Source organism: Mercenaria mercenaria, chromosome 2 (assembly GCF_021730395.1).
Source record: "Mercenaria mercenaria strain notata chromosome 2, MADL_Memer_1, whole genome shotgun sequence".
In the NCBI taxonomy this organism is placed as follows: Eukaryota; Metazoa; Mollusca; class Bivalvia; order Venerida; family Veneridae; genus Mercenaria; species Mercenaria mercenaria.
The window spans coordinates 32,134,942-32,154,461 of NC_069362.1; the positions used below are offsets into that span (position 1 = coordinate 32,134,942).

Below are 19,520 nucleotides of genomic sequence, written 5' to 3' on the forward strand. Positions count from 1 at the left end.
AACAGCACATCAAATTTATCTGCTGGATATATACATCTGCACAGAATACGTCATATCAGACGGTATCTTTTCATATTGTAACGCCTTGTTGAGTTGTATTCCATTGTTTATAAGTAACGTACATGGTACAAGAAAAATTCAGACCTACGTCTATAAGGATCTACAAGATAAGTCCCTAGCTTGTATTTGGGATATGATAGAAGTGTGCAGATTAGTTGCAAACATAAGCCTACATGACACGTTGTCGACTGTAGTGACAAACATTAAACCTTGATGTGTGACAATCGGAGCCTCCATGCTTTGGATTTTTTTCCGTCAAGATGAAGGAATCTGACACGCAGGCTGCTTTTAAATGTCTGCTCAATGCGTTTTATTTTTTACAATATTTCGCAAATGGTCCGATACATTTTTTCATAAGAAAACTAAAAGGCACGGGTAGATTTCCTGGCAGCACAAGACACCCAAAACACAGCTATAGCCATGCATCGCAAAAAGGCAAAAGAAAGACCCTCGACAAAGATAAACTGTAACGGAAAAACAAAACATACGGGATTCTTCAAAAATCCAACAAGAAGTACCTTTTAGTTATATTTAACAGGGAAAGCCATCATGATAAATGCAGTCTTTTTACACTGTAAACCACAGCAGAACACACAAACACACGCACACATGCACAGATCAAACAATCAGACCAGCAGGAAGAATAACACAATGGGGCTCCACTCAGGGACGGCCGGCGTCCAGAATTATAAATATGGTGGGCACCTAACCTCACTTATAGTAGAAGGAGACGGGGTGAAAATGCAAAAGGCGATTGCCCGTTTGGGGGAAGGTAAAAAGTCTTGGAACCGACAGTAATCTATATCAAGGAAACTGAGGGTTTAAACGCATTAAGGGCAAACCTCGCATTTACCTTATTTGCAACAGGTTCGACAAGACAAAATAAATCCCCATTGAGAAAGGCTCTAAAATAAGTGACAAGATACTAGATTATTAAAGTAAAACGTATAAATAGGGTCAATCTAAGGTATAATCACACCAATGTACTCAACAACTTGTCTGAAGTCAGAGTACCAAGAATCTAATTTTAAAGGGCACGACTAAGAAAGCTGCAAGCCAAAAATCCACAAAAAATAGACAACTATTGAAACGAATCCTACTCATGAGCCGCTTAATGGATCCTCACTTCTTGGTCTGCAGTAACCTTGTGAGTCCCACTCACATATATTTTCAAATGGTTACACTTAACTTATTTAGGGACCGCCAGAGCTAAAATACGGAAAAACATGAAATGCTTGATATAGATTGACACCAAAGTTGATGTGTAGCTTTCTTCTAAGTCCTCTCTTAGATTTGTTCAAATAGTTCCGCTTGACTGAAGTAAGGAGACCTCCAGATGTCATAGTTATAAACACTTCTTCCCTTGGACAGCTCGATTGATCATCATCAAACTTAGCCTGTAGTATCCATGTAAGGTCCTCTCTCAATTTTGCTCAAATGGCTCCGCTTGAATTTCTATGGGCCGCCGGAGCTAAAATAGAAAATAGCTTTAACGGCTTCTTCTCATGAACCGCTTGATTGATTGTCACTAAAGTTTGCCTGTAGCATTCTCACAAGATCTTCTACATTTATTTGAAATGTTACATTTGACTGATTTAGGGACACCAGAGCGAAAAAGAATACATATTAATGGTCTTTCAATATAGAACCAATTGATAGAATGACTCCAAACTTTCTGCAACCTTTTAAGGTGTTCTCTTAAATTTGTTCAAATGGCTCTACTTGACGTAATTAGGAGTTTCCAGAGCAGAAATATAAACTAATGAAACAACGTTTTCTCATGAACCGCGTGATGGATCATTGCCAGTCTTGGTCTGTAAGCCTTCTTTTTTCAAATAAGTCCGCTCGAATGATTCTAGTAGTCACTAGAGCTAAACATATCAAAAGAGCCTTTAAACAACTTCTTCACGTGAACCTCTTAATGAATGTTTACGTCAGGTTAGCGACTTTTGGCAACTTTTGCTCTCTTGTTATGTTCTTGATTTTTATATCTAAACAGGCAGTTTGTTGCTTCTTTAGAATTTTAGTAATCGTTTGTGCTTTAAGAGTATATTCTGTAAAGCAATAAAGTGCTATATAAATATGGTAAAATAATAGTAATAACACATAATTTGAAAGATATGAATGAACGTTTCCTTATACTGTCCTGCTGCTATTATTCCTATCTAATCAAAACCTATCGAAAGTCGTAAAATCATTGTTCATTTCTTTACCAAGCTCGCTGTCTTTACAGTTCGCCTGCTGCTAAAAGAGCAAATATAAAAGATTCGGTGCAAGTTATTTTTCACTGGTACTGCCAGTTAGTATGTTCGTGCTCGAAAGCAAGTCAGATAAATTTGGGACGTTTTGACTGATTAAAAGTGTTTATTAATATAAAAATTGCCTTTAGCTAACAAAAATCAATACACTGTTGATTCAGAGTACTCTGAACATGTCACTGTCACAAAATTGTTCCACCTCACGTAAAGTATTCAGGTAGAGGACAGGAATACACTAACACTGCCTAGCTCTAGAACCTGCTGTTATAGGAATGTGGTAGTGTCCTCCATAGTTATGAGAGGTCCAAGTCTCGCGTCCCGGTAAGGGCTTAAATTTTTGCAGTCTGTTTCAACATGTATTTGCAGGGTATTGAACTCTTCCACTGTTCTATATTTTGAGCGAAAAGTATACTCGACCATATTCTAGCAACACAGATCAATGCTGATTGTAAAACGAAATACACCTAAATAGCCAATGACCAATATATTATGTCCCTTTAATGTTTCTGCTATTTGAGAAATATATGGATATGTGATGCATTTCAAAACTGTTTTAACTTCATATCTATTTTTTGAGAAAATGAGAACCTGCCTCCTTCTCATTGCCTGTATTTGACACTTCAGCACTAATCACTGTGTTGATAAAGTTACTATCACTTTTGTTTTGTCAATTAGTGCGCAATGTATACAATTATCAATAAAAGAAGTTTATGAAAAGTGCCTTTAGTGCAGGAGGAAGTGTAAACACTGCGGACAGCCTTAATCAATACAATACAGAAAATGCTTCTAACAGGACGCATCCATGTTACGACTTTGAATTATTGATAAATGACTTAAAGTTCCTAGTTCATGTAAAATGAATAAGACCTGTTTGTTTAAAACTTTATTTCCTTTAGCATTCAGAAATCTTCATAAAAGAGGAGGGTTATGGCTTACAATTTACAAACATGTGATAGATATACAAACATTATTCTAATTAAGTTAATCATCATTAGAGCACATTGTCAGCCGAATAGCTTCATAAGGTCTTCAAATCAACACATTTAGAATAATATTAGCAGCAAATCAACACTTTTTGAATTTTATGCTAATATTTAGATACCATTTGTAATACATGAACTTAGAAGAGTTCATGAAATCATTGCATAACGTTGGTCCATACTTTAGTTAGCACTATCCTATTATTGTTCTAATATGCTACAATGGTTTATAAAGTTCTATGTGCTTGTTGGTAACAACGGTGATATATTTCAGTCATAAAGTGTTAATTCGTCATTCTATCGCTCAGTATCATAAATTGTACAAAACTATTATCTGGCCAGATTCTACAGTACAAATGCCAGAATAACAATGCTGACAAAGTAAAACATGTTCGAACGGAAGCTGACAGCTGCTGACTTAGGAGGTTCATACTTGTTGCAGAGAGCAGTTTCACAGCAAGTGTATGTTGTCGTTAGTGAAGGTGTAGTAGTCGTCTTTGGACAAGCACTGGCTCCACATCCTACTGTTACTTTAGTCTTTTGTCCAGTGGTTTGTACTTGTTTCTGTTGTTTTAGAAAATAGTAAAGTAGAAACTTTATAGGCATACTCTCGATTTTAAACTCATAGAGAAGTATGTTCTCTATTAACATAAGAATGATACATAAGATATATCTTGTTTAATGGTTTGTGTCTGCTCACATTGCTGCGAGACTTACATAAAAACTTAGCAAACATAGAGAAAATGATTACACTTCAATTTATAATGCCAAACAACTGAAACAAGTAATAAATTATTTCTTGGTCGATTACTTATTCATTCTTGAAAAGGAAGAAAGTAAACACTTACCGTGCAACTACCTTTAAAAGGACATGTCCCAGAAATGTTCTTGACACAAGATTCGTCGCTCCCATTGCATGTTCCATTAAGACATACAACCTACATGTATATTAAAAGAAAAATAGATAAAAGCAAAACTAGATAAAGATTATTAGCTGTTATTTTGAGTGTAGAATCTTTAAATTCAGGTCTTCATAAAATCAGAAATAGAAATGGCAGCTCCTTATAGAGTCTTGCACAGAGAGAGCGGTTTACGCATTATAAACGAACGGACAGACCATGATGCCGGTGTCGGCATTTACATTTACTTCGGTAGCTCTGGTTGCAGTACTTTTATTACGAAATTGCGTCAGGAGTGAGGCTAACGACGATTTCAGGGTAATGCAGGAAAAAATAAACGTAATTTTCTTGAATAATCATAAGATATACACTAAGTTATATCAAATTAAGAGGTTATCGTCGAATTGATTGGCTGTAGAGACTAGTCACACAGAGTACATGTACCATTTTGTCATTGAATATCAGGTGTTTGTAGACTTAAATCTTCTAGAAAGTATTTGCGGCAACATCCCAGTTATTATCTTTTTTGCCATTATTTATCAATGAAAATAAAAAAAAATCTCAAGATCTCGTAACCTTTGTCTTTAAAGCTTTTGAGAAAAAAAAGGAAATATTCAAATGGATGTTGAAAAACACTGAAAATAAAATCTTCCTTTTGGCTATAAAAGCTCTAACAGAGATTATATTTGAGGCATCATTTGAACCAGAATCTGGCAGATACAAGAACATTGAGAAGACCAAGAGAAGAACTTATTTCAATTACATGTCATTTGTTTGGATAAATTTCTTGTTTTACTGATATATTTTTAAAACTGATAATACAAACAAATTTTTTCAATTAATTAAGTGATCAAGATGGGTTAAGTTTTTAACTAAAAATTGATGACATTATAGTGCTTAAAGTTATTAATAAATACCATGTAATTATGAGGGTGTATAATGCCAATGTTGTAATTAAGTACTCAAAATATTCTAAAATTACTTCATTCGCACGAGTAATGTTGACTTCAATATTCAGTAATTGTTACTAGTTGTCTAGCAATGAAAATATATTTTAAATAATTTCTTGCCCTGTGTAAATTCGATTCATGGCTCTAATGCTGCATCGTACAATTTCGACAAATGGCTATTACAGTTTACTAGTAACGTGACAAACCGTTTTACTTCATTTTCCTTTGACATTTTTCCAGATAGTAATATCCCTTTTGCAATAACATTGTAGTAATACTTGAGAGTGAAGCTTTCATCACTCTCGAGCTAAAATGAATTAGTATCAAAAAATACCTGAGCTGTAAACAGAATAATTTGAACATATGACGGCTGAAAATAAAATGTAGTTAACTAAATCTTAAATAAACATTACATGTCATGTCATAAATACATACCTTTGTTGTTGCTGCTGCCTGTACAGTGGTGGATTTTACAACTGCTGTACTATTTGGTTCTGTTGAAAGTCAGATATAATAATTTAAAAAATGATAACAGAATATTGTTACACTTGGCGCTAACATTTCTCCATATAGGATAGTTTATATAGCGTGATTAATGAACAGCAAACACCAAATTCTGAATCAATGCCCAGTAAATTTCAACTTGATTTGGCAAATACCGAGCGACCTGATATTCTCCTGACGAATAGAAACGTTTGCTTATTTCATAACCAGGTACATTTGTATATCTAATTGTCCCATATTCTTATGTTACTTCAAATTGGGAGACACACCTGAACGAAACAAAAGTAAATATTCTGTGGACTAGTAAAGAGGAAAAGATTGCATCTTGCTTTGCTACGTCGCTGCCATGTCGCTGTCGGAGAATTGATATAATCATTTTGAAATTCTCAAAAAATACAACATAAGATAAGGTTTTGTTTTAAGTCGACAAAGCATAAAAATACAACATAAGCTGTAATTGAGCTTTTTAACCCATTTTTACACGCTTCGTTTTGGTATTCAATTTGGTAAGATCATGCTTGCTTCATTTTTCTAAGATCTTTCTCCCGCACTCTGACATGCTTTATTCGTCATATTGACTAGTGGTAACATACACACTACTAATTCATGAAAATACCATAAGTGGTTCTTAAAATAGTTGATTCCATCGAGCTTAGATGAGACGTATATTATTATAACCGCATTTTTCTTTATGCTTTGCTGCATTCTTCGTAGTGACAAGGGAGAGTGTGTGCTTGCATGCCTAATACTTGTCAACTTTGCATGCAGATGAATTAGCACATTCACCTAGCCTAGGAACCACTTCTGTTCCGGGGAAGGAACGATGAGGTTAACAACCACCAAATACATCGAAGGTATAAGGTCAAATTGCAGAATGACCGAAATCAAGATGAATAGTGTAGAATAAGGAAGAAGACATGATGTTACAATTTGAATGGCATGTAGAACTACATGTAGAATGCAAGTGCATTTTCAGTTGTCAAACTTATGTTAGTGACTTGCTATTTTAACAAAGCATGGTGCAATTTTTGTTAAATCTTGTTCCACAATATACTATTTTATTTTTTGTCTTAGACGTGACCGCAAGGATCGCGCACTTTAAAATATGGTTACATGTTTTACCTGTAGATTGATCTGTACTTTCTGTATCATTAGACGTTGAATTTTGTGCAGATGCAATCATAGCTGCGTCCACAAATACTGCAGCCACTACAAAATTAGTAATTTAAAAGTGGAACATACAAGTACAAACAAAGCAGCAACAAACGCAAGAATGAATGGAATGTATCGCTATTTGGTATATCAGTTAAGACGATATTTTTGCAATTCTGACTTTGTCTGCTAATTAAATAAGTATCGATATGGCGATGGTATCTTTTTCTTTTATGCATGTAAAATTGTAAACCACATACAATACTGACAAAAAAACTGTGCACTTGTATATTTGCTGTATTTTAACTACATATGTGTGTACATATTGCACTAATTTGTCCAACATTTGATTTACCATAGAAACTGATAGAAGGGTGTTGGGCATGTGCAAACCAAGCGACATGTTTTACAAGTTTGTGTCCGATGTACTGAAACTTCTGCAATCACAAAATCACATTTCACATTGAATTCGACTCGAGCGGAAACAACTCTTGTTATTCTCGTGTTGGGCACGCGTCAGTGACGTTGCAAGACAATATAACTGGTATCAATCTAAAAAAAGAGTTTTCGCCAATCTTGAAGTGTCAAAGATGGCATACGTTCTGGTAAGTCAAAGGTAATGATTGCAATACAAGATCGGTGCATGACGTTAACGCATCTACATCAAATATATAAAGCCGTAACAATACCGCAGTATAACGCGGTGGCTCTGTGCCTAACGTCATTTACGTTGGACTTGCATTTTTTTTGTGCCCAGTGGGCACGGGTTTTGTTGGTAGGGTACGCATTTTAAGCAGTCGAGTTGAATGGTTTGCTGATAACTGCTTGTTAGAACGGGAGCGGTTTGCAGTGGGGAAGGGGGAGAGTGTTATGGTTTAGGGCGGGTTAATTAGGATTCGAAAAAACAAATCTGGCCCAAATTTCATGAAAGGACTTAAGTAATTGCTTATTCAAATGCTTGGTTTTGCCCTTTAAGCTTCTTCAACGTTTACTTTTTTAACCATATTAGAATCGTATATTACTATTTCATAGATTAAATCATAACAATGTTGAATTTTACAGGAAACGAAGTATAGAAATAAGAAATATACATAAGCAAATGCTTAAGTTCGTTATATCGTGCTTAGATAGAAATATCATATTTGCGTGACTGAAATAAGTACTGCAGACAAATAATACTAACCAAAGTAAAATTTATCTATAATTTAGCAAACAATACATTGGTAAAGAAAAAAAAACATTAAATAACAATAACTTAAGCAATACACGGTGTTTATGCATATCGGATCCCTCTCTGTGGAAAATGAGAAAACGGATCACTCTCTGTTCGCGCACAGGACACTCTTTGGTGTAAACAATGAACTCCAACGTCAGTGAGCTCGGAAAATCGAAATTTTCGTCCTGAACACATATTTTGTGTGCATAAATAACATATGAACCACGGAAAGACGTAGCTATATACCATTGCTTTTTTATCGTTACATTTATTTTATCAGTTGACGCAAGTCGAAACGAAGATGGAATGTAGACGGAAGGTACTGGCTTGGATGAACATCGTGCGTGAATATAGCAAATATCTAGTACCTTATATGTGAAGTCGTTGATCCCATCTTAGTTGCAAATACACTTTATGTGGTTATTTTCATTATGTGTCCTTAAGAAAGCCCTACTTTCAATTTCGTTAATGCACGGGATCCCTCTCAGTCGGTGCAATTTTGCTTCACAGGATCCGTCTTAACTCTCTGCACCCGGCACGGAAACCCACTTCGACGAAATTTTCTATCGGCACCGGCACCCTTAACTTCAATATGGTATTCTAATTGAAAACATTTTTTCTAAGGGAAATAAATCGTGGTGTTTTTACTTACCTTAATATGTTTTTAATTGAAAATATATCAGCAATTTCACATAACATGCATATCTAAATTTTACTACCTTAGTGGTACTCAAGTAACTTTTAAACTAGAATTTGTATAATTTGATTTGATACAAAGAGGGGCCATTCAAGCTTAGATAGTCTGAGGCCCATACGGAAGATTGCTTCGGCAAGTATGCTGCCTCGTTAGATAAAGTCTTTATTATTATTATTATTATTATTATTAAAAGGGGGCATTCAGCGACACATCTGTACCATAACAAACCCCCGTCCGCCCGGGCACACAAGTCTGTACCGGAAACTTCGATATTTGTCGATACACTGACGCCTGACTTGTTCTATTTCATATCGGATGTGCGACGTAATTGGATGTGTGTCGCGGCCTTAATTCCTTTATTTAGTTCAGTATTGTCAATTTTATTCAGACTATTGAACAAATTTATAGTAGTTACAAAAACTCGTGCATAGCTAATAGCCTACAATTATTGTGGTGCTTTTAAATACGAACACCATCTCATAACTCTAAAACTGAAGTTAAACTGAGAGGGTGCCGGTGCAAATAGAAAATTAATTGTGTCCGAAAGGGTTCCCGTGCCGTGTGTAGAGAGTTAAGACGGATCCTGTGAGGCAAAACTGAGCCGACTGAGAGGGATCCCGTGCATTACCGAAATCAAAAGTAGAGCGTTTTAAAGGAAATATGATGAAAATGACCACATATTGTGTATTTATGAATAAGATGGGATAAACGGCTTCAAATCTAAGGTATTAGATACTTGCTATATTCAAGAAAAGTCGTATTTAAGTTTCATAAACATCGCACGATGTTCATCCGAGCCAGTACCTCCGGCTACATTCCATTTTCGTTTCGACTTGTGTCATGCTATATCTAGGGGCAGGGTATAACATGTAGAACGGCATTTTCGTTTTGGTCTGGTGCTAATTTTTCTGCACGGCACTAATTTTAAACATTTTACGAGAGAATGACAGAAAACCGGACAATGACAATACGCCACCCCTCCCAAATTTTGGAGACACAAAAAAATATTACAATACTATAATAAAACATTTTTTTTCAGAGTAAATGTTGACATGGACATTAAAAGGGTAGAATTTAAAGTATGTTTCTATTATAAGGCGATAAAATTATCTCGATCAACATCATATGTCCTGCGCTCGAGATAAGATACCAAGCGTTCGAGATAAGATGTCGTGCGATCGAAGTTATGTCATGCACTTGAATTAAGATACAGTGCACTCCAGATAAAATGCCGTGTGATTGGAATAACAAGTCTTGTGCCCAAGATAAGATGTCGGGAAATCGAGATAAAATGACGCTCACTTGTCTAAAATGTCTTGCGCTCGAGATAAAATGTCCTGTGCTCAAGACGAGATGTTGAGCGATATTAAATAAGATGGTAATGATGGTTCTAGATCGATCATCTTAGTTTTACTGCTTAGAAAGATATAAAACACTTAAAGAAGCCAGTCACAACCACAAGAAACTATGCCATTTTACAAATGTTTGAAATTTCTTAGAGAAAAAAGTTCCATGGCGAATCTTTGTGACATTTAATCATTCTGAAATTGAAGGAGAGGTTTACGACTAGAAAAAATCCCAAAGTGTCCTTTGTAAACATAATTATAATGAAGATATACTCGCTTTTGGTGGAAACGGTTTGAAAACTTCGGTAGAGAGTTGAAATGAAATTATATATTATTATAGGTGGGCCGGTGGTGTAGTGGTAACACATTTGACTGTCAATCCAGAGGTCCGGGGTTCGAATCCCGGTCCAGGCACTGGAAATTTCTGAGATGCTCTTGAGTGTCTCCCACCTAAATAAGAGGCATGTACTGGTTCTTCCCAAGAATGAAGGCTGCGCGTGTATCGGTGCTATACACCGGGCACGTTAAAGAACTAGACTGTCTAGGCTACGTTAGCCGGACAGGCCTGTATCTAAATGATTTCTTTCCATCTGTTCTGGGGGCTTTATCTCACTCTGTCCCTCTGGTCATCGCTCTGTGTCTGTACTAGTAGAGAATGAATTTCGCACCCTGTGTGGCTGCGTTTGCTATATGTCAAGCGCCTTTGAACGCCCCGGTCCCTTCCCTTCCACCTCTTAACTCCCAAAGCACGTTATCCTCAAATTATAAAGCTACTTCTCTTGGGGTGTTTTTTTTTTTTTTTTTTTTTTTTTTTTTTTTTTTTAATCTATGTCTGTTTAAGTGTCTTTGAGGAAAATGCGAATACTGTTAGAATTACGTCATAACGAAAGACCTTTAAGCCTTGCGTATATTGAGCAGTAGCATAATATACGACCAAGATAAGACGATTGAATAAATACACTTGCATACAATACTTGTAACAAGAAATTATCATTAAAATCATATGCGATTAAATAGGAGATATGTAGCTTTTGGCTTTGCCATCTATCTGCCTCTGTCTGTCAGTCTTTCTGTCCGTTCGTCTGCATTTAGCTTGTACGCGTTTCTAATCTGTATCTGACCATTTGAATCGTTGCCTGCAAAAAGGAAACAATAGAAGCAAAACTGGCCTTTTATTAACATATTACAGGTTATATGGAGTCAAACAGAACTAAACATTTTGGTTTCATATCTCATTTACACCGAAATATAAATAGGTATTCAACCATTTTTATAATTGCTGGAATTACAGAGATACAGAAAGAGAAAGTGTTCAAACCAAGTAATAAAATCTGTATGAAGATGCTTTGGAAGCATAGAATGCAACCAAGCAAAATAATAGCAGACTTGGTTTGTCTCATCTTACGACAAATGTTCTAAGTCTTTTCATACACACGTTGTTCCAAAACCACATGGACTATTATGAAAGAAAGATAATTATCTTTAAGTTTTATTCGTACTAACAACTGTCGCCGTGAAAATGCAAACCAACAATGGAGTAATAATATAGATATATAAATAGGTATATTGGAGTTCCTTATAATTCCATTTCTAAAATGTTGTGTTTAATGTCGTGTATTTGCTGCACATTTTTATTAACACTGTTTTGTAACTTTGGAACATCGTGATGATTACAAGTGAGATTGTGTGTACTAACTCTCCAATAATGTTTTTATGGGGATGTACTTTACAAACTTCGTAAGACTTTGGGGCATTGTAATTTTCCATCTGTATTTGGTAATATTATAAAACACTTTAGGAAAATAGTTTTGATTTTGATTTTTGTCTTACAATTTTCTTAGTCGTGCCCTTAAAAGTTAGGCTCTTGTTGCTCTGACTTCAGACAAGTTGTTGAGTACATTGGTGTAATTATACCTTAGATTTACCTTAATTTTTTGTTTTGTTTTATTTATCTGTTATTTTTGCACTAATGTTAGAGCCTTTCTCAGCGGGGATTTCATTTTCATTGTGTTGTCTAACTTGTTGAAAAAAGGGTAACTGCGAGGATGGCATGCCCTAAACGCGTTTAAACCCCTAGTTTCCTTTATATAGGTTACTGACCGTTCCAAGGCGGTGCCCCTATTTTCAACTGGTTGTTTTGTCTGTCTTGTATTGTTTGTTGCGTATGTTTTCTTGTTTGTTGTAAGCGTTTTTCCTCCTCCTCACTCCCCCTATTGCCCCCTCCTTTCCCTTGCATTTACGTTACTTTTTGCATCCCCTCCCCCTTTACTTTGAGTAAGTTTTCGTGGCTCCCCTTAGTTTTGGCTGCCGGAATCCTAAGACGGTACACGATTGCTTTTTCCTACTTGTGTGGGTGCGCTTGTATGCTTGTGAGTCTATAACAGTGCCCTACTGTTTTCTTATGTGTTGCTTATGTTTTTCTATATTATTCAGTTGATCGTGGTTGTGTGTTTATCTTTGGTACTTGAGTGTGACTGTTATTAAAGAACATGGCATTCCCTTGTATATTCGTCCTTGTTCAACTTTCTCCTTCGTCCCCCCCCCCTTCCAGCCCCATTTTGCCCCTTACCATTTCCTAGGATGTTTGAAGCAACCCGTCTGAAGTATTTTTCCATTACAGCTTCTTTTTGTTGTGGGCCTACTATGCAAATGCGTGGCCCTGGGGCTGTGTTTTAGTGCTCTGTGCTTCCGAGAAATCTACCCTTACCTATTATCTTTTGAGATACACCGCATGTTCAGTTTTCAATCCTTTTACAGTTTTGTGCTACGCTTTCCTCTTTGTGTCTGACAGAAGAGGAGAAGGACTCTATGATAGGCAGTTTTTAAATCCTATCAGGACTTAAATGTTTCGATGTCTGTGTTCTTACCTGTTTCTTCGGGCCCTTAAGGGTGTTTCTTTTGATGCTTTGTCTTCTGCAAAGGCATCGAGGTTTGTTTTTTTTTTGTTCTTAAGGGTTGCTTTTAATATAAATTTACAAGAGTATAGTTGTGTTTTATATGTCATGCCTTCTGTTGTCATTGCGTATGTTAGGGATTCAACTGGCAGGGACTACTTTTAATCACACTAACCCATGATTATGAAACATGGGGGGGGGGGGTAAGAATGAGGTTAGGTGCACCACAAACCGGTTTAAGCTCCCTAGTGATATTTTGGACCGTTCTAAGTCGGTGCCCCACTGTTCGTTTCGTTCTCGTGTGTTTGCTTTGTATATATGTGTGTGCATTTTTGTGTATGTGCGTGCATGCGTGCGTTAGTCGTGTGCACGATTTTAGGGAGGCTGCGTTTATGGAACGTGGCATTCCCTGCTACATATTTATCCTTGTTTTTGTGCTAATTAACATTTCAAGACGATGTCAAACTGTGTTCCTTCATTTGTTCGTTTCGTCTTTGTTGTCTGTATGTTTTTCTTTGTTGATTTTGTATATATGTTAATCATGTATTGTTAATTATAAGACTTGTGGTAACCAGATACGCAATATACGCTGTAAAGTCCATATCAGGCGAGATTTTGTCTTTTGTCTTATGGCTAATTTCATGTACGTGACAAGACAAAAACAGGATAGTACCTAAAATTTTAAATCATGAAAATCAATTAGAAAACTAACATTGAGATTTAATATATAACATTTAAGACCAATTATAACTATACTGAAATCTTGATTTTGATCATTTTTATCATATTTTTTGTGCTTTTCTTAATCTTCTAATTTCTATGCAGCCCTTCCTGCAGATAGTCTTATCTTTCAAGTTAAAATTTTAAATCCAACATTATAAATTGAAATGGATTACTCCGAAAAGAACTTATCTTACTGTGAAAAAGTTGTCAAATACATGCATATTGTATGAAATCTAAAACTCTAATAAAATGAATAAAGATCAATAGTAAAGCTGAAATTAAGAAATTATGTTATTTCTACCATATCAAATATCATATATAGCATTAACAAAACAAAAACTCTTCAATATTGACATTACAATAAAATGAACTATCGCTAAGGGTTTAATCATATAGTTAATTCATTATTCTTTTTAACTGGTGTTATACAGGTGCATATATAAATGTCAGGTAGGATTACTATTTGTGTTATTGATTGATCTACACCATCGATGCCATTTTGTTTTAATTAATTGGTAAATTACTAACCTGATAAATGAAATATATCTGGTTTTCATGTGGTCTCTTGACCAAAAGAAATTCAAAGAAACTTGTAGAAGGAAAAATAAACATCCATACATACTTATACATAATACACATGCAAAATCCCGCTATGGAAACTAATTATTTCTACAATGATACTGTAAATATTAATAGTAAAAGCATTGAAAAAGGTAGCAATACTGGTATTCAAAACTACTAAAAGTAAAGCTTAGGTTTGATAAATATTTATTATTAATGGGTGTTGATAAAAGGACTAACAACAATGAAAATGATGGTATTATTGTGTAAACATTTCTGTTCAATTTAAGAAAAATAAAATGAAAAATGTAAAGTCGCCTATGAATTCAATTTACAGTTTTATCTCAAAGATAACTGTTACCTATAACATCTCTTAAAAAACTTTTTCATCTTTTTAGATATAATGCACTAGTATATATCTCGTTAACGATGGGGTAGAATACTCTGTTAAATACAGAGTCGGAAATGTTAGAATAGCAAAATATCAATCGTTATCCACAAGTGTCACAAACTGACATACGGGCCTCAAAGTATCACTAGTATAAAGGCAGGTATTGCATCATCTTTTTGTAAATTTTTTAGTTATTGAGATAAATGTCAGAATTTTCGCATAAAATACCTTTCATGTTTTACTGCATTTGATAACTTAGATTTAAGTAAATGTCATTAAATTCGGTTCAGTAATAAATAAGTTAATATTTTTTTTAAACTTCAGAAATTTATAATTTTATCTCCCATACCACTATTACAGGCATTAGATTGTCCAATATTCTTTCCCGCTCACCACATTACTGACTGACACAAGTAGGCTTCTTTTAAAAAAGAAACCTAGGAGAGGTCCAGTGTTGTTCCTTTTAAAGTTATATCAGAGACATAGATAAGTAATAGAAAGAGCATTGAAACTCGAGGGTAAACGATTTGTACGAGGGGGCGTAGCCCCCGAGTATAAATCGTTTACCCGAGAGTTTTAATGTTCTTTCTGTTTTGTATCATAGCCATCCATATATGGTAGTTGTAGGCGTTCCACACTGCCATATACAGCAGTTCAGTGAGTACTTAAAATCCTTGCTTTACAAATGTGTAAAGCCCAGTTAAAATAAACCAATGCTAGAGCAGAAAATCAATAAAATACACTTCGCTGTCTACTGTTCCAGACACGCTGGCATACTTTCCTATCCAACAGTGCGGTGACTAGCGTGCGGGTATTAAATACCTGCACACTTTTAGTTACCGCACCCTGTACTCAGAGTATACGAATTACCTGCACCAAATTTGTTAAGAAAAAACACTGAACTATGATACAACAATTGTTATCTGATTGTTATCTGGTTATATGATAGGTTTTGCTATAGACGAAAAACAATTTCCCTGTTGCAGGTCACTGTGACCTATTAGGGGTCATAGTCACTGTGACCATGAGCTGATTACCTCAAAATCCATAAGTCATCTTCAGGTCATGATCAACTTCCGCCAAACCGAGGACTGTAAGCCCAAGCATTTCCTAGTTACTGAATTTCATTTAAAAAGGTTCAAAAGCTACCACTGCAATAATTGTACACTGAACTTGGCCCTGGTGAAAGCTGCCAAATTAGCATCTTACCATCTTACATCTTTTTTGCGAGAACCTCACCTGCCAGGCTTGTTTGTCAACGGGCCCAAGAGAATAGCTTCCGAGAAACTTTAGAAAAGCTTAGAAGAAAACCCCAATCAAACGGACGTCTGCCGGAAGTGAAAAAATACATCATTCTTTTTTTTAAATGATTTTTTTTTCAGATATTTTATTGTTAATGTGCTATTTGAAATTCTAAACATTTTATTATATCAATGATCAATGTATTAAATACGATCAGAAGCTTCCCATTCATCCATCCGACAGACACTCACATAATTATAAGACTATTAAAGAGAAAAAACGAACAACAGCAAAACAAAATAATAATAATAAAATAACTGACATCATGATATGTAAAAACTGTAATAATATAATTATTTTAAGCACTGGACTGTAACATGAACAAATGTCGTTTGATATTTTTTATTTAAAAGGGCGTGATTTTTCATCCTCTTGTCTGTAATTTTTCATCATAATCTTCTCATATCTTTATCATAATTTAACTTTAGTTATTCTAGTAAGTAAGTAACATGAGAATTGATAGAAGTATCAAGTGACGTATTGTATTCAAGTGACGTATTAACTTAATAGCACGTACACTTTGTATAACTAGCACGTATTATTGGGAGCCTGCAAAGGTATGGTGTACCAGTTTGTGTTTATATTTGTATTTGTTATGGTGCTTACCATATGTTATATATTTTAGCTTCTTCCACCAAACGACAATTATCCTGGTGATGTCTCGCCTGGATGTGACCTCCCAGCGCTGAGGGTCTACGTCCCATGGTTGTACCTTAACCACCAAGCTGTTGATCTTTGTAAACGAGTGAGATAGCACGGGAATACAAACACCGGACATGGGGAGCCAGAATGGGACCAAATTCTTCGTGATTTGATGGGACAGTATTTTAAATCGTGTTAAATCGTGCTACTCTAGTTAAGTGGAACTGAAACATCTATGAAACGTCACTATGAAACTGTATAAGAAATATCGGACTCAAACATCTTTTTTCTACAAACCATTATAGACATTGTATTCTTGCATACCAGACGGGGATTTCCGGTATTTTTACCGGTGCTGGAAAAATCCATCTTACACCCCGGGGTGTAAGATGACTCTCGTGCTTTAAATGACGTATTACGAACTACATACATGTAGAAGATTTATGTAGTTATTTATATTTTATTTCGAAAAACGGAATAAAAATCCAATACCTTGACAGTTCCTCTTTGTTCCTGATAGTATATTTCTCGATTCAAAACACGTTATTTTATCAAAAATTCATAACGTTACGCTGGAACTGATAAAACAAAACCGGAACTAAACATTGTTATTTGTCTTTGAAACGTCATGACGTCTTTCCTGTTTACGGACGTTGATTTCCCGCGCTTTGTTTAAATACGCTGCTATAAGAAATAGTTCTAAAAAGAAAGCCGTTCGACTGATTTTATTTTTATTATTATATCTTGATATCGGTATGCAAGAAAAAGATTCTGTCACTGGTTATAGGTGCAGATGGGAATATCCGGCTCTCGGGTAACTGTTTAGGCGGTAACTCGGTAGGAACCTCGTTACCGCCTAAACAGTTACCCTCGAGGCCGGAAATTTCCATCTGCACCTATAACCAGTGAAAGAATCTTATACTCGATGTTTTCTTTCTTTCTCTTTATTAATTACTTTTTTCTGTTCATTGTAAATATTCATTACTGTAAATAAACTGGTACATATTGTAATTAGTGTTAATTTGTTCGTAAAGTTTCTGTCACATTAAGTTTGTAAAAGTAAAATATGTTTCAGTGCATATATATGACGTACCATTTGGGTCAAAAGTCTGAAATCGTTCGAGCGGTACCATAATACACGGTAAGCGTGTAAATTTACACGCTCACCGTGTAAATTTATACGTTAAGCGTGTATTTTACACGGTTAGCGTATAAAATACACGCTAAGCGCGTAAATGTACACGCTTATCGTGTAAATTTACACGCTCAACGTGTATTTCCGTTGACCCGATTCCTAATTTAGAATTCGAGCGAATAGACCAATCAAAATTTAGTTTAGAACTGCAAAAATGACTGCATTCACCGCGGACCAGTAGTATGTCGTTTTCTGTACCCATATGGAAAAAATGCAGACAGCAGTAGTTTCTTAAACGAGTGTATATTATTAAAAGTGGGAAATAATTCACAACTAAAAGAAAATGAAGAATAATTTCATTGAAGAAGTTGTTAATGTTTATTTCCGGGTAGCCAACGACCGGCTTCGCGAAGTCCCAGTTATGTATATGATGCGTACCTGTAACTAACAAACTTACACTGAAATGGATAATAATTTATAACTACAGCAAAATGGAGAATTATTTCATTGGCGAAATGGATAATATTTATTTCTGGGTAGTCAACGACTGGCTACGCGAACTCCCGGTTATTTATTTGATGCGTAATTGTTACTAACAAACTTAAATAAAATTGATAATAATTTATGACTACAACGAAATGGAGAATAATTTCATTGATGAAATGAATAATATTTATTTCTGGGTAGCCGTCGACCGGCCGCGCGAACATCCTGTAATATTTATCATGCGTACGTGTAACTAACAAAGTTATTACTGAAATGAATAATAATTTATAACTAAAACGAAATAGAGAATAACTTCATTCACGAAGTGGATGATATTTATTTCTGTGTAGCCGGCAACCGGCCGCGCGAAGCCTAGAAAATGTATATTATGCGTTTAGTTGTTGTTGGGTTTTTTTGTTCGAGTTAAATATCATATTTTATTGCTTATTACTGTTTACATTTCTACTAACAAACATCAAAAATGTACATGTAAAGCCAAGAAAATAAACAAATAGGACGGGCCACAAGTACATGTAACTAACAAACTTATTACTAAAATGGATCTTAAATACAACGAAATAGAGAATATTATTTCATAGCCGAAATGGCTAAAATTTGTATTACCTAAATGGAAAATAATTATATATGGAATATTTAAAGATCAATTATTTATACAAAAGTATTTGTCTTATTTTCTTGCTCGACCTCGCAGAACTTACAACCTGCCGCAATAAGCTTGCATGATACTTGAATATTAATTAAAAAGTTGAAAATGAAATATTCAATTAAGTCCAGCCTTTCATATTGTATCCACTAAAGTGAGGATGAATTCATTCCGTATTCAAAAATAGTAATCGTCTTAAAATTGTTATCATTTCTATTGATTCTTCGAATTGGAAGTTTTTATTTGAAAATATGAAATGGCAGCGTTCAGATTTAAGATAGAGAGAGAGAGAGAGAGTGTGTGTGTCTATTTTTTGCGGAGTTCCGCTTTATCGTAATTTTTCTATTAAATTACGGATAATGACTTTGCGCACAATACAGGTTCAATATGAAAATGATCCAGCATGTAAATTAAAAAATAGAAAATTATAGATTTAGAGCTCTATATTAGCAGGAAGGTCTAATGCGTATCAGTTCTTCCAGATAGGTATTTCTCATCAGTAGTAGTTTAAGTCCTTGATTCATATCTAACGAATTTACATTTTTGTTTGTTACTACACGTTCATCGTTTTTAAAATAAATGTCAATTAAATTTCAAAATATATTCTTACAGATTTTAGAATACTAGATATCCTGTGAAATTTTTATTTTCGTTTTACAA

At 35.0% G+C, this 19,520-nt stretch overlaps 1 protein-coding gene across 1 annotated transcript; it reads right to left on the reverse strand.

Moving 5' to 3' along the window:
- Positions 1 to 3,256: 3,256 nt before the first annotated feature.
- On the reverse strand, positions 3,257 to 6,906 carry LOC128548439 (uncharacterized). The gene is made up of 4 exons (XM_053523242.1): positions 6,774 to 6,906; positions 5,583 to 5,641; positions 4,147 to 4,236; positions 3,257 to 3,862 (listed from the first exon to the last, which is right to left on the reverse strand). The coding sequence occupies exons 1-4, from the start codon at positions 6,832 to 6,834 to the stop codon at positions 3,644 to 3,646; spliced, it is 429 nt and encodes a 142-aa protein (XP_053379217.1). The 5' UTR covers positions 6,835 to 6,906; the 3' UTR covers positions 3,257 to 3,643.
- Between the last annotated feature and the right edge of the window lie 12,614 nt (positions 6,907 to 19,520).

What these genes read in the sequence shown, in the direction of transcription:
- LOC128548439 (XM_053523242.1), bottom strand. Translation starts at nt 6,834, where the DNA reads ATGATTGCATCTGCACAAAATTCAACGTCTAATGATACAGAAAGTACA. An exon ending in AAGTACAGATCAATCTACAG is followed by an intron (nt 5,642 to 6,773) that starts GTAAAACATGTA and finishes GACTTTCAACAG; the next exon opens with AACCAAATAGTACAGCAGTT. An exon ending in CTTTTAAAGGTAGTTGCACG is followed by an intron (nt 3,863 to 4,146) that starts GTAAGTGTTTAC and finishes CTAAAACAACAG; the next exon opens with AAACAAGTACAAACCACTGG.